This window comes from Dermacentor albipictus, chromosome 9 (assembly GCF_038994185.2).
Source record: "Dermacentor albipictus isolate Rhodes 1998 colony chromosome 9, USDA_Dalb.pri_finalv2, whole genome shotgun sequence".
Taxonomy (NCBI): domain Eukaryota; kingdom Metazoa; phylum Arthropoda; class Arachnida; order Ixodida; family Ixodidae; genus Dermacentor; species Dermacentor albipictus.
Window position 1 is genome coordinate 118,031,525 of NC_091829.1, and position 14,583 is coordinate 118,046,107.

General features: G+C 47.1%; 1 protein-coding gene across 2 annotated transcripts in view; it reads right to left on the reverse strand.

Moving 5' to 3' along the window:
* Window positions 1–14,583, reverse strand: part of LOC135911264 (SERPINE1 mRNA-binding protein 1-like) — a 53,639-nt gene that overhangs the window by 2,563 nt on the left and 36,493 nt on the right. For both annotated transcript variants that reach the window (XM_065443465.2, XM_065443464.2), the window contains exons 5-6: window positions 11,370–11,465; window positions 5,424–5,667 (exon numbers count right to left, since the gene is read on the reverse strand). In XM_065443465.2, coding sequence (XP_065299537.1) covers window positions 5,424–5,667; window positions 11,370–11,465 — 340 coding nt within the window. The remainder of the gene's footprint in view (window positions 1–5,423; window positions 5,668–11,369; window positions 11,466–14,583) is intronic.

Sequence of the window (14,583 nt, forward strand, 5' to 3'; positions counted from 1 at the left end):
AAGTACAAATAGGTCTGCCATAGGTCAAATTACAGTTAGGAGGCCAAGTCAACAAGACAGGTTCTGCTCCATGAATTATTTCAAAGAACTGCCTGGTAAGAGCCAAGCACAACCCGGGATAATGAAAGTGATATGCAGTTGCTGCAACAGATGTTGGCAATTGCAGTGTTCGTGGGCCAATTAACAACTCGAACATACCAAGGAATGCCGTATTTGCTCTATTCAAACCCGCCCTCGATTGTAACGCACACCCGTCTTTCGCGACGGAAAAGTACCATGCACCTCATTCTTTGATACAGAAATACAACTTTCGTTTGGAAAAACAAAGATTTACTCTCAATGCACTAAAGCTGCGATAAAGAAAAAAGTCGCAGTTTCGCCCGAAACATGAAGCATCGATTAAGGGGGGATGAGGGTCTTGAAAACTTTTTTTATTTCTTAACGTATCTTCCTGAAAATTCGCATGTAGATATATCTTTCAATGCTGATTCCAAATATATATTCAGATTTGATATATCTCATTTAGAAATGAAGATATCGCAAAATAACTTATCCCACATAGGTCTTTTGTTACGGGCCATTATGGTAATTTCTTAATTAAAAAAACTAGTTTTAAAGAATAGCTGTCATTTCCAAGGACCTACTGCACATCCTAAAGCTAAAGAAATTTTTTAAAAGTCATCATATAGGTCATGAATGAATATCAAAGTAGGAAGAAAAAAACAATGCAGGAGTAATTAGCTTACACCTGACCTAATTGCTAGTCTATTTGGTTTAATGAAAAATGGAAAGCTTTAGGATGCAGCTGAGGTTTCACTGAAAAAAATGATACCTAATTCAATAAAATCAGTTGATGCAAACATTATGAAAAGTTCCGTAAGGCAAAGGCATTTGATCGAAAAAGCAAAGCTGAGAAAATTGCATTCAAAGTTTTGCTTACTCTGCCACTTTTGTTTACCTATCACATGGAAAAATTTAATGCTTTAGCATGCAGCCCAGTCATTACTGAACACAATAACACCAAACTCACAGAAATCTGTTCATGTAAAGATTGTGAAAACTTCTGTATTGCATTGGCCTTTGACAAAAAAAAAGCTCAAAAAGTCACCTGCTATTTTCTATGAATCTGCCACACATTCACAAAAGTCCTGGGCAGTAGTCCTGGGTTCTGTCAGGCTTGTGTTTCTTGGCCATCCTCTTCTTCACCTTTTCAGCGTTGGTGTGACTTTTATCAGACCTGCACAGCCTCTGCTTATCTTTCTCAAGGCTCCTACGAATGAGGCAGCTCCCAGGACTGTAACCAAGCTGTGCTGCAACAGCTCTGCTGGTTGCTGCCATTCCTTGGTTGAAGCGAGAAACTGCTTCTGCAACAGCTCTTTCAACAGCCAGCAAAGAGTCATGCGTGTTCTTGGAGCTTTGGCTCCAAATGACAGAGTGTAGGCACTCAATGGCGTTCTGTGTCATGCCATCTTTGCAGCGCTCCAAGAGGGCCTCGTCGCCCAGCCTTGCAAAGATTGGCTCAAGAGCAGTGCGAACGTGGCCTGGCAGAGGGTTTTTGTGTGGTGACGGCTCCACTTGGTTCGCCAAAGCACGATTGAAGGCACACCACGAATCAACCCCTTGAGGACAGCAACTGTGGTCTGGGGCTTCATCTGTCGAGGTCATGTGCAACAGCGTGGCTGTGGCTCCGCAAGGCATACCCATAGTAGTTTGTAATTTTCTTTATCTTATCTTGGGTGAGGTTGCCCTTTCCGCCAAGAGATTCTCCTTGTGCCTTCTTCTTCTCCACCAAGTTGCGAAGAGCCGTCCCCATCCGCTTGTGGACATGGTTCAAGCAGTCTTTCTTTTCAATGGATATATATCCATACACTTCTCCTGAGGTCAATGCATGAAAGGTGCGGCTATCACCATCAGAAAGTATAGTTGTGTACCGCAACCCATTTTTTTCCAGAGACCTGTTGAACAAAATGATAGCTGCTTCAGTCTCCATCCGGCCGGCATTGCAGTCGATGTTTTTCATGCACTTGTGGTTCATAGCCCAGTCACCGTACCCATCATCACTGGGATCAGGTGCCCCTTGGCACCCACGACAGTACCTCGAGAGCACAACATGGTCCAGTACTAGGCCAGTGTATAGCTCTATGATGCAGCCTACTGCAATATTTGAATTGTGACCACGTGTTTTCCATGTGCCATCAAATATGACATCTACATTTCCTGGTGGATTCAGGAAGTTCTTGTACATGTCCTTCACCACTTTGACGCTTGCTGCTTCTGTAGCAGTAGCTACTGCCTGGCAAGCTTTCACCATGGTGTCCATATGCCCCCTGAAAGTCTTGTGGTGAAGTCCTCGGTGAGAGAGGTTCATGGTGGCACAAAAATCTGCTAGGGCAGTCGCTCCCTTGCCTATACTTTGAATTCCCTTCATTGCCCGCAAATTGACTTCAAAGGGCGTGATGTTGGATTTCCCGGGCACTCGTGGCGACGAGAAGTGCCGCTCGGCGAAATCGCAATTTGAGCATGTGAGCTCCAACTTCACTGCTAGGCCGTATTCTCTCTCACTGCACTTTGCGAGTTGGAGAGTGGTCATCCCACACTTGCTGCAGCTTGTGGACACAAACATCTTCTTTAGCACTGAGAGATCAACGATGATGTACTCTGTGCCGCGATCGTCATCTTCACTTGCTGTGCCGACGTTCATTAGCTCGAACTTGCGGGAAGTCGCGGACTGCTTCGCCAATGAAGTTTTAACGTTGTCTGCGTAATTTTCGCGCCCCGCGCACTCCGCCTCCGTGAAAAACACCGTGTCGAAGCGTTGAGCACGCGAGCTCGGTTCAGCCGCGTCCGTCGGCACCGAAGCGGCGTGCGGAAACGCCGAAGTCAACGTTAGGCTTAGGTCAGCCGGCTCGGCCGCTTCCGACGACACGGAATCCGAAGCGACTTGCAGTGTCTCAAAAGTTGGCATTTTCGACGGGCTTAGTCCAGGCGCATCCACCGGCACTGCACAGACTTGCGGTAACGAAGTTGACACTGATCGGCACTGTCCAGCCGCGTCCACAGGCGAAGCTAGCGTCGACGGGGTTTGTTCAGCCGCGTCCACCGGCGAAGCTGTTGTTGGCGAGCTCAGTCCTGCCGCATCCACCAAGGGCACAGCAGCTTGCGGCATCACCGAAGCTGTAGTTCTCGACGATGTAGCGCTGTTCTTATTCCATGCGCGTCTCTTTTTGCCGACTGCTTTTCGCGTGCTTGCTTTCAAGCGCGCGTCTCGCGCCATCGTGACACGCGGAACAAAGCCACCAGGCACGCAAAAGCAAGAAATTCGTGGTTAAAAGAAGCGACCCAATAGCCAAAATATCTAGAAGAACGATAAAGAAAAAGGCAGAATGAAAAATACTAGGAAACAAAGAGGAGCTCGAAAAATGACGTGCGTCCAGGCGAAAGCAGACGACGTGAAGGAGTCGGACAACGCGGCCGCGGAAGGCGAAGCATACGTCACGGCCAATCAGAGGGCTGCGCCTCGAGGAGGCGCCCGGTTCACCCAATCAGCGGCTGTCTCGCGACGATTTCCCGCTTGAGAACGGGTGCCAATCCCTCCGCTGCACGAGGGTCTACAGCGTGCCGATGGGCGCCAGAATGGAGAGCGGGAAACCAGCTTTCAAACGAGACCAAGATGGCGCCGATCGGTACGCGTCGCGCGGAGCTACGGCAGCTTGAAAATGAGGCAAATCTTCGCGCTTGGCGTTCAATTTCGGCTCACCGACGTTTATAAATTACCGTTTATTTTATACTTCGAGTAGGAATTGCGCCATAATATTTTGTAGAGGCATAGTTGGGACATTAAGGACTTCAAAAACGCAATTTTTGAAAATTGCCATTTTTGACCATTTTTCGCGATTTCAAGACCCGCGTCCCCCCTTAAGATAGCAAATTAGTAGACAGCTACACGGAAAGTAAAAAGTAGTTTTATCGGCCGTATAAACATATAAACATTCGCTTACTGACTAAATTAACAAGCACGGTGTCATGCGTGCACAAGCAAACATGAACACGTCTTAAGCAATGACTGCGGAAACTTATCAAAACGCTGGAGCGAAGAAGTGCGGTAGCAGGAGCGAGCGATGACCTTTCTGCCGCCTCTCGCTTCAACAACAACAAAGCAACGAGAACACAGCATGCACAGCGCTGTGTTCTGCCGAGCCTAGATGCGTAGACTCTCGTCTGTGTTGCAGATTGCTTTTGGCATAGGGGCCGCGCACCGCCGTGCCGTATGTAGCAGCTGCTGGTGTAGAATGCTTCTGTTTGTGCCAGTCCCGCATGATGTTTCGGGAACTCCGAACGCCCGTGATGGGACCCATTTCCGTCCGTCTCCACACTTGTCATTGCTTTCCTTTTAATTGCGGCATCGTGATGAACTCGGCATGTCCTTGCGGTCAGCACTTCCATGCTAATAGAGCAGACTCGGAAAACAGGAAGACCGGGAAGACGGACGGTGCACTAAGCTAAGCACACGTACTACAGCACATGGATGAAGCTACGGCACCTAGGCTGAAAGTGCGCAAGGCGGCCATTCTGAAATTCCAATGGCAATATGGCAACGCAGATTTAGGGCCGTGCTCGCAATTTTTGGACTCCTTTCATCAGAAAAGTGCGTGTTGGATTAGGGTAAATACGGTAAGTGCAGGTTGGCCAACTAGATGAGACACTTGTAGCAAGTATGGAGACCACCAGAGCCATAATGAGGGCACTGGGGCACTATGTTCTTGCAATCCCATAATTTATGGTCTGTAGTGGGAGATCTGCACATCCATCAGCCACGTCTGCACAGAGCCCAAGGACCACGGCACCAGTAGGCCGGATTGTCTAGTCAGATCTGGCTACTACAAGCATCACATTGACTTTCTGAAGTTTAGAAATGTTTTTAATATACCAATTTGAATTCCTATACTTCCAATATGTACAAATTTAGCTACGCAATAAAAAAAATACCGCATATTTCAGAATAATATCAGTGACTGCACACGATTGCTCGTCAATCCACTCCCGAGAAATTACTTCGGCAAGCAGACCTTCCAATAGAAGACGGCTAAACTCTGCTTAGCAGAAGCATTACTTTGCCCATCTTCGTGCAGCACTGCTGCTGTCACTGATCCCGATCATGCCACTGACCAAATGATTGTTGCCTTTGAATACAAGACAACACATTTAGCGTTGCCAAAATGGCAGCACGCTTAAGCAAAGTGCAGGTGTTATATAGCTACTCCAAAAACCAATACTCACTGCGCTCGAGGGTTTTGAACACAGAACATGGAACATGGTGAAAAACATAGGGCCTCAATCCGGCACTTGTTCGTAAATAGTTGAAAAATGGGGAACCGTACGGTAAAATCGTGAAACTTGGTAGGTGTGCCTGAATCAAGGCCTACCTCGCTCTCCTCCTCTTCCTCCTCCTCGCCCTCCTCGTCGTCCGTGATCTTTTTCTTGAGGACAAACATCTTCTTCCACTCGGCTTTCTCCTCGCCACCCTCGCCAGGCTTGCGGATGTTGAAGCTAGCACGTGACCGTTTCATCTCTTGTTCCCGTTTGTACTCGTCCAGGGTCATCTCCTTGGTGTCGTCGATGGCATTCTCGCCCGCTGCACCCTCCTCTCCCGCTACACCACTGTCCTTGCTGCAAGGACACAAAGAAAAACCCTTGAGACTCCCGCATGCTTACAGCTCACTCTCACAGTCACACCTCGTTTACATAGAACCCTTATAAACCAATTACGCTTCACATAAAACAATTTCAAACACTACTACGCTCAGTGTCAATGCATGTAACAAATAATCTATGGCTACATAAAATATAGCCAGAACACCTGCGACACCCAAGTTGCGTTTTCCACACCGTAGGTTAGGAAGGTGGTTTTCCCACATAAATCGGCAGGTTGTGAGAACAAGTGGCACTGCTAGAGGGAGCAATGCGAAGAGACTAGAAACGACCACTTGCCGTCACGTGCTTTGGTGCTTTTCCCACGATTCCCACCGACCTTCCACGAGACTGCCCATTCAGTAGTTCGATTGTGCATGGTGTCGCAGTATTGCTTCGCCTACCTATCTTGGAGGGCAAATGAATGAAACAATGACACACTGTTACAACAAAAAATAATTACAGAAGTATAATCACGCAAAGCCAAAAACTTGTGATGCCAAGTTCAGTTCTACGGCATACCCCGACTTCTGCAACACCAGTCGGAACCTTGCCAGCATGGCTACGCATGAAGATGTCGAGGCGGCAGTTTACAAATGCCTTCCTCAGTGTCAGGCAGCGAAACAGCCCCGTTTCCAGCTCCATTGAACAGAAAGAGAAGGATTGCACTTTCACCCTAGACAGGCCTCACTCGGCAGTTCCTATTGGCTGCAGTGCTCCTAAGGATGTTGCACCTGTGTCGGCTCAGCAGGCAATGGTGAAAGCCGCGGTGTGGACGTTAACAGTGTCAGCAAGTGGATAGAGCAAAATTGGGATGAAATCATGGCAAAGTATCATCCGAGTGATATAGTTTATTGCAACAAAATTATGAACTGCATAACAAGCCTAGTTCAAGATAAAAATTAAGGAAAAAATAAATGAAATGCTTATTATGTCAACACGTTCTCATTTACTGAATGAATGGCAAATCCCGCTACAACTTTCTGCAACAGCAGTGCGGAAGTCGCAATTCTCTTTATCTCGTGATTGATTGGCACTCGCAGCACCAAAAGCCTCGCGATTCCTTCCCCAGCGCAGCCTGGGTGTGCATCACCTGAGATACACTTTCCACTACTACGTGCATACCCGAATTATTTTTTTGCCAGTGAGCTGGTCGCCAATAGCTAGGCTGCTGATCACGATGTAGCTAGCGCTTTTCATTCTTGACAGCTTCTGCTCAGTTGGGACCCATTTTCATGGAAAAAAAGGTGCACGTTAGATCCAAGTAAATACAGTATACATATTAGCACAGCAAAAATGAAAGCTTTTTTTTTTTTTTTTGGCACTGCCACCAACCCCTGGAACGATAGTGTACAACAGTAAATGAAATTTCGTATGACCCGAGCGCGTGGAACTGCAAACATTACTATCGCCATGACGATGGTCACATTCGGCATCAAATCTGACAATAACAGGCACGGCCACCGATTCACGGGGCGTCAAAACTCACAGGAGCCCTTTCAACAAGCTGTTGACTGTGTCACACTTGTGTTTCGTACATCATCAGCCTGGTTATGCCCACTGCAGGGCAGAGGCCTCTCCCATACTCCTCCAACTACCCCGGTCATGTACTAATTGTGGCCATGTCGTCCCTGCAAACTTCTTAATCTCATCCGCCCACCTAACTTTCTGCCGTCCCCTGCTACGCTTCCCTTCTCTTGGAATCCAGTCCATAACCCTTAATGACCATCAGTTATCTTCCCTCCTCATTACATGTCCTGCCCCTGCCCATTTCTTTTTCTTGATGTCAACTAAGATGTCATTTGTTCCCCCACCCAATCTCCTCCTTTCTTATCCCTTAACGCTACTCCCATCATTCTTTTCATAGCTCATTGCGTCGTCCTATTTAAGTAGAACCCTTTTCGTAAGCCTCCGGGTTTCTGCTCTGCACGTGAGTACTGGTAAGACACAGCTGTTATACACTTTTCTCTTGAGGGATAATGGCAACCTGCTGTTTATGATCCGAGAATGCCTGCCAAACTCACTCCAGCCCATTCTTATTCTTCCGATTATTTCAGTCTCATGAACCAGATCTGCGGTCACTACCTGTCCAAAGTAGATGTATTCCCTTAAAACTTCCAGTGCCTCGCTACCTATCGTAAACTGCTGTTCTCTTCCGAGACTGTTAAACATTAGTTTTTTGCAGATTAACTTTTAGACCCATCCTTTCGCTTTGCCTCTCCAGATCAGTGAGCATGCATTGCAATTGGTCCCCTGAGTTACTAAGCAAGGCAGTATCATCAGCAAACCGCAACTTACGAAGGTATTCTCCATTAGCTCTTATCTCCAATTCTTCCCAATCCAGGTCTCTGAATACCTCCTGTAAACACGCTGTGAATAGTATTCGAGAGATCGTATCTCCCTGCCTGACGCCTTTCTTTATTGGGATTTTGTTGCTTTCTTTATGGAGGACTACGGTGGCTGTGGAGCCGCTATAGATATCTCAGTATATTTACTTACGGCTCGTCTACACCCCGATTCCGTAATGCCTCCATGACTGCTGAGGTTTCGACTGAATCAAACGCTTTCTCGTAGTCAATGAAAGCTATATATAACGGTTTGATATATTCGGCACATTTCTCTATCACCTGATTGAAGTGTTTCGTTCACTTAGACCCAATTGCTCATTTTGTTGCAGATATCGGCATGTATTCCTAAACGAGGAAATTTAGTGTCTGATGAGACTTAATTATAATGAAGTTCAAATGTATTGCATAAATGGACGCACATTAAGTACAAAGGGGGCTTTCTCAAATAAGCCCTTGTATTAAACTAGCACAGAAGTCTTAAAACTGTAGGCACAAATTTCCGGAGATGAAGTGTGAAGCCTTCTCCTAGGCAGATGGACATGTAGCAAGCGTTGAGACCCCCAGTGCCATTTACAGAGCACGGGAGCACTATGGGCTGGCCAAACCTTTCTGTCTGGTCTATCACAAGGGACTCGCCCACAGACCCAGTCACAAGAGGTTTGTGGGGCCCAGAGACCATTCCCTCATCTGCAGATTAGCAAGCAACATCGAGCACCATTTGAGCCTGCATATTGATACCGACTCCAAGAGTTGCAATCAACCACACGCACACTTTGCCAGATGGCAGTTTATTGAATCCCTAGATCACAAGCACACTTGCCAACCTTAAATTTGAGAACACAGTCCACATTCGTTACAATAGACGACAGCAATCAAAGTAAAATGGAAGTCCATTCTAACCAAAATTAAAACACTGCAGGATGTTGTGAAGTGCTGTTTCACTATTGAAAGCTGATGGCAACTGCAACAAGAAAAAAAAAAAAAAACGAATTCGTGCAGTAATCGTATGAATGCGTTCGTAGCACGGTCCTCGCAGTCGGCCACTTTTTGGATGCCTACTGTCGACAAATGCCACTTCCCTCTCAATGGCAACATCTGCCCCAAGTACATTGCTGCCACCAATGAATGAACCCTAGCTACAATCTTAACATACAAAGCAATGGTTGGTATAATAAACTGATGTCTTATTTCGTGACAAGTGACCCAACTCTATAAAGCTGCTTCATGAGGAAAGTTCAACTCAGGAGCTCATGGCTACCGGCAGCCACAGCAATGCATGCGAGACAGCCCGACTGCACCATGGACTTCGCAGTCTAGACACTGAATAGCATTCTATCCATCTTTGCGAGAACTGATGCGAAGAGAAATAAAGTGTCGAAACTACGCATTTCGCAATTGGTGGCAGCTGGTTTTAATGACCAAAGAAATCTCGCTTTGGCTAAGTTTGTTTCCAGTATTATACACAGTTAAACCTCACTATGAAAAACTGAAATATTAAAATTTGTGACCACGCGACTTTGCCCTACATGTGGGGCAAAGGATATCACTGGTCATCGCTATCAGACAACTATTAACGAACCGAAGCATTTAATCCTCGGTGCCATCCATGGCATTCGAAATCCTGCTCTTTTTAACGGCTTTGTTGACGAGGGCGGATGGGATCATGCACCATGCATCATTCACCCATCCAGCAAAGTCCTGCAGTGAGGCATGCTTCATTCTATTGGCGAGCGTGAATTCGTGGCAGCCACTGAGAAGCCATTCGGTGTAGAGTGCCCAAATTCTATCATTCACTGGCTTGGTCAAACAAACATCGAGCGGCTGAAGCTGCGATGTCCTGCCCCCAGGTATCACGACAAGGTCGGTGTTGCATGCAGCAAGCTTGTCCTTGATGCGCTGGTCAAGGTGGCATCTTAACGCATCGAGCACGAGCATCCCACGCAGACCTAAACTGCCGCCAATTCTCTTCTGCCAGACGTTATCTATCCAGTCTGCGTCCAAGTCTGTGGTCATCCAAACTTTTTCATTTGCACGCGCAATCACGCCACTCAGAAACGCAATTCCTTTCAGGAGCATTTTCCGTATGAAAACATACGGGGACAGCTTGTGCCCATCCGCAGCGCAACAAAGCATTGCGGTGACTTGTTTTTTTTTTTGTGGCTGGAAGACAAAATGTGCACTCTCTTCGCCCCCTTTTCGATGGTTGCAGTGGCGGGCATGTCGATGCAGAGCGGCGTCCGATCGGCATTTCGAATCTTTCGGAAGTGGTAACTGTTTCTATGGCACAACTTCAAAACAAACCGCTGAAAACTGCAATTTCTCTTCATATTCTTCGGGCAATTTTCGACATAACCCTGCCCACCTTCGAAGAAAAAAGCCTTTTCTTTTCATAAAATTTTATAGCCAGCACCTGCTCATTTTTAGTTCCCCCCCTATTAGCTCTTTCTGTAAGGGCTAACTGCGTTGCCCGTACTTTGAGCAGATCGGTTGTCACAAGCCGCCGTGCCACTCGCTGCTCTTGCACATATTCCGCAAGCAGCTCTTCTATTTCGGTAAAGCAGCCCTGCTTCAGCCAACCGAAACCCTTCATTGTTGCATTTCTGGCAAAAATCCTCTCCTGTTTGCGCCAATCCCACACTCAAGTTTTGGGAACTCCGAATGCCCGTGATGCGGCCCGATTTGTCTGTCTCTGCGCAAGTGATCACTTTCCTTTTAATTGTGGCATTACGATGAACTCTGTGTCTTCGCAGTCGGCACGTCCATGCTAACTGAGCAAATGCCGAAAACCGAGAGACGGACTAACCTAAGCACACGAAGGAAGCTATGACAGCTAGGCTTGAAGTGCATACGTGGTGGCCTTTTTGAAATGCCGATGGCGATATGGTAATGCAGATTTAGGGACATACTTGATTCTTGTGCTAGCGATGTTTGGACCGGCTGTATCAGGGAAAAAAAGTGCAAGTTAGATTTGAGTAAAGAAGTGCACCAATTTAAAGATCTGCTATATTACGAAATAAAGCGTCCAGAAAAGAGCAAGTAGCAGGCTTCGATTGAAAAGAGCCGTAGAGAAAAAGATGACTTCAGGCTCCACTAGCAAGCTCCACCCACCACGCACGACTGCAAAATTTGGCTCAAATGTTCACAGCAGCTGTCCGTGGACTCCATTTTTCACCAAGCCGGAGGGGTGGTTCAGGACACCTTTAACAATCATTCCCATAGCACCTGAAATACCACAGCGCCAGAGTTTCCCACACTAATTTTTGAAGGAAACTACGATTGAGCCAGCACAGTGAGTGAACACCAGGGGAGGGAAAGACAGCCGCGGATACTAACCTCGTGTCCGCTGCATTCTCACCGGCCGCCGTCTCGTCCCCACTCTTCTCCGCTGCTTCCGTCGTGTTCTCTTCGCCAAAGGGACTCAGCTGGACTCTGCACAACAGGAGAAAAGCACAGACACATGCTGCACTTAATGCATTTGCATAACTTGCTCAACACAGATGGTACAATCAACACAAAGGTCCACAGGAGGATGGAGACTTGACGTCATCGCGAGTAGCTGGACAAGCATACCTGCCGTCCTGTGAACTTTACAATTTGTAAAACCTCCAGGCAGGCAGGTTGGGAGAGTGCGGGTGAGCGTGAGAGAATTTTTGTTCCTAATAAAGCAGGTATGTTCTCTTCCCTGGCCTTAACTACCGCAGAGTACCGGGCTCGCAGTTTTAAAGAAAGGAAATGCAGGCAAGACATGATTATTGTCGTTGGACAAGGCATGGCACAAAGGGTGTTAAACTTCTTTAAGAGAGCCCCTACCACTGCTTTTTCCACCTCTGCAAAAAGCACCTTTCAGGGTACCCTATCTTTGTCCCAAAACGATATAATCACTTATCTTGCTGCCTTTCTATTCTTGAACACTGTGAGCCCCCCCCCTTACTCGAAGGCACAAGGGCGTGCCTGTTATCAGCACAACATTCTTGACAGGAAAGTAGCAGGTGCCCAGTTTTCAAGAAAAAAATGCAAGGGAGACAGGTGTCTGGGGACAAGATACACCCCAACGGGAGCAAACTTGTGCCTGCTATACCCTTGGGAGACAGCCAAGGAATGCAACTGCCTCCCTACACACACAGGACGGTCAATGTGCTCCCAAAGGACGCAGGCGAGGAGGCCACCATTGTGAGGGCCACCACACCGTTCAATGCGACTTGGGAGGAACGCGCATCAGTGACACACCGGCTCACAGACAACCGGATGCCAATCAAGAGCTGTGCGCACAGCACTGGCAATAAGCAAGCCTCAGAGCAAGGTATGCACTGCCGTACTGGCCAACCTGCACGTGGCATTCAACATTGGATCATTGTTCCTCTTAGCACGAAGACAATCACGAGGGGATTCCCCTTTGACACAGTTCACGTTCCGAGCTCCTCCGCAAACGCGGCGCACCTCCCTTCGACCTTCTCTCACATTATCGTATCAAGTGGCTGTATGTACTCCCCTTTCGGCAAGGTCACGGTGCAAACTGCAACCACTGTGCGAGGATGACAAGTGCACCCGTCAAAAAATGCAAAGGACCCATGATCATTCAATGTGGCTTTCACTACCACACAATTCCAGCCATAACACAAATCAAAATTGAAGGGCCCCATCCTGAAATTGCACTGGGAATTTACGAGGGATGTCACAGTGGAGAAACTAACTTGTACCAAAATACAAGAACACGACTGTTTTGTGCTTTCTGTTCCCACCAGCAGGAATTCAAGCTGCAACCTCGTGCCTATCAGAACAGAACCATAACCCACAAACCACTAATGAAAATACACAGGGAGGAAGCAAAGTAACAATTGCTTTAAGGGGGGATGAGAGTCTTAAAAAAAAGCTTATTTGTTATCCCAATTTTATGAAAACTGGCATGCGTGTGCATCCTTGAAGGGACACTTCAAATCTACAAACAGATTTACAATATCTCATTTAGAAAGGAAGTTATCACAAAATCCCACATTGTAATTAGGTCATTTCGTACAGTTCATTATGGTAACTTAAAATTAAAAAACGTACTTTCCAGAACTATGTGGTTCTTCTTAAAGACTCACCCCACAGGCTAATGCTTATTAAATGTCAATACGGCTGTGTCATTGATCAGAAATAATTTTCAAACTCGGAAGGTACCGTATTTACACGATTGTAAGTCCACTTTTCTTTAAGGGGGGACACGGCTCTTCGCGGCGAAAAAATCTCGAAAAAATCGATTTTTTGAAAACGAAATTTTCGATATCTACAGCTAATATTCCTTTAATTCACCAAGTTTCGAATCTCAGGGAAGAGTATTAGGTCCGCAATATCAATTTATAACATCACTGCGAGCTGAATTCCGCGCAAAAACAGCCCTTTTTATCGCGGCGTGTAGCTCTTTTTCTACGCGCGCGATCGCAGCCATCTTGGTCTCGTTGGAAAGAGGAGCCTTCCTTCTTTAATTTCCCGCCAAAAGCGACTCCGTCGGAACACCAGTGACGTTGAAATCTGGGGAGGCAAAAAAGCCCCAACACGCGAACCGATTCGTTGACTAGCGCACGTGACCAAAAATGCGTGCTGTGGTTGGCTTCGCAAGGTTCCCATCGTCGGCTCTGCTCTGCAGGCGTTGCGACTGCGCGTCTCGTAGGTTTGTTGGCACATGCCCAACGATGTTCGATTCACCGGGAAAGTTCGCCACGAGGCACAAGTTCGGCAAAAAGAAGAAGCGATCAGTGTATAACTTTCAAAAGCACTCCATTCCTTCTGAAAGCATCGAGAGTAGCTCGCCGCCAACCCCAAATGATGCCGAAACCACGGACGATGCCGAAGTAGGCCTCGCCAGCTCAAAAATGAGTGAAATCGTTACGGACAGCGGCTGCGTTCAGCGTGACACTGCAATGTTGCAGCGTGCGGATTTGTTGCAGAGGGAGATGAATGCTCAAAAAAAGCTTCGAGTTCTTGCGTCAACAGCAGCAACAAAGCGGGTGTTGGATTTGCTCACTCGCGCCGACGGCGTTGCAGCCGCGCCAGTCAACGCCGAGGCAGGCTTCGCTTTCCTCAGTAGGACTCCGTGAACGGACTGATTTCGTCAAGTGCAAGGTGTGGGGCGGCAGCGTCGCAGTAGGCGAAAGCGAACGGTAATCTGGCCTTGCCATAAAGATCGTTATCACATGCACGTATTGCGGCGATATCGCGTCGGCATGGAGCTCGACCCGCGTGAACAACCTTGCCGCGCGCGCGATGCAAGCCACCGGGAATCGGCGAAAGGCGCTAAACGATGTTTTTACCGCATTTGGGTGGCCGTGGTCAGAGCGACTACATTCCTGGTGGCTTTTAACCACTTTCACTGCACAATAATGCAAAATTATTTCTGTACTTTTGATTAAAAGTGAATGTATTCCTTTTTTCTCGTTTTCTCAAAACACCGACTTTTCACTTATACACAATGTAGGGTCAGATTTTGGAATTTATGCTTTAAAATTTTTCAATTCTGCTTTAGATCAGACAGTAGGGTAGCCACAATTCAAACAGTAAAGACTGAATT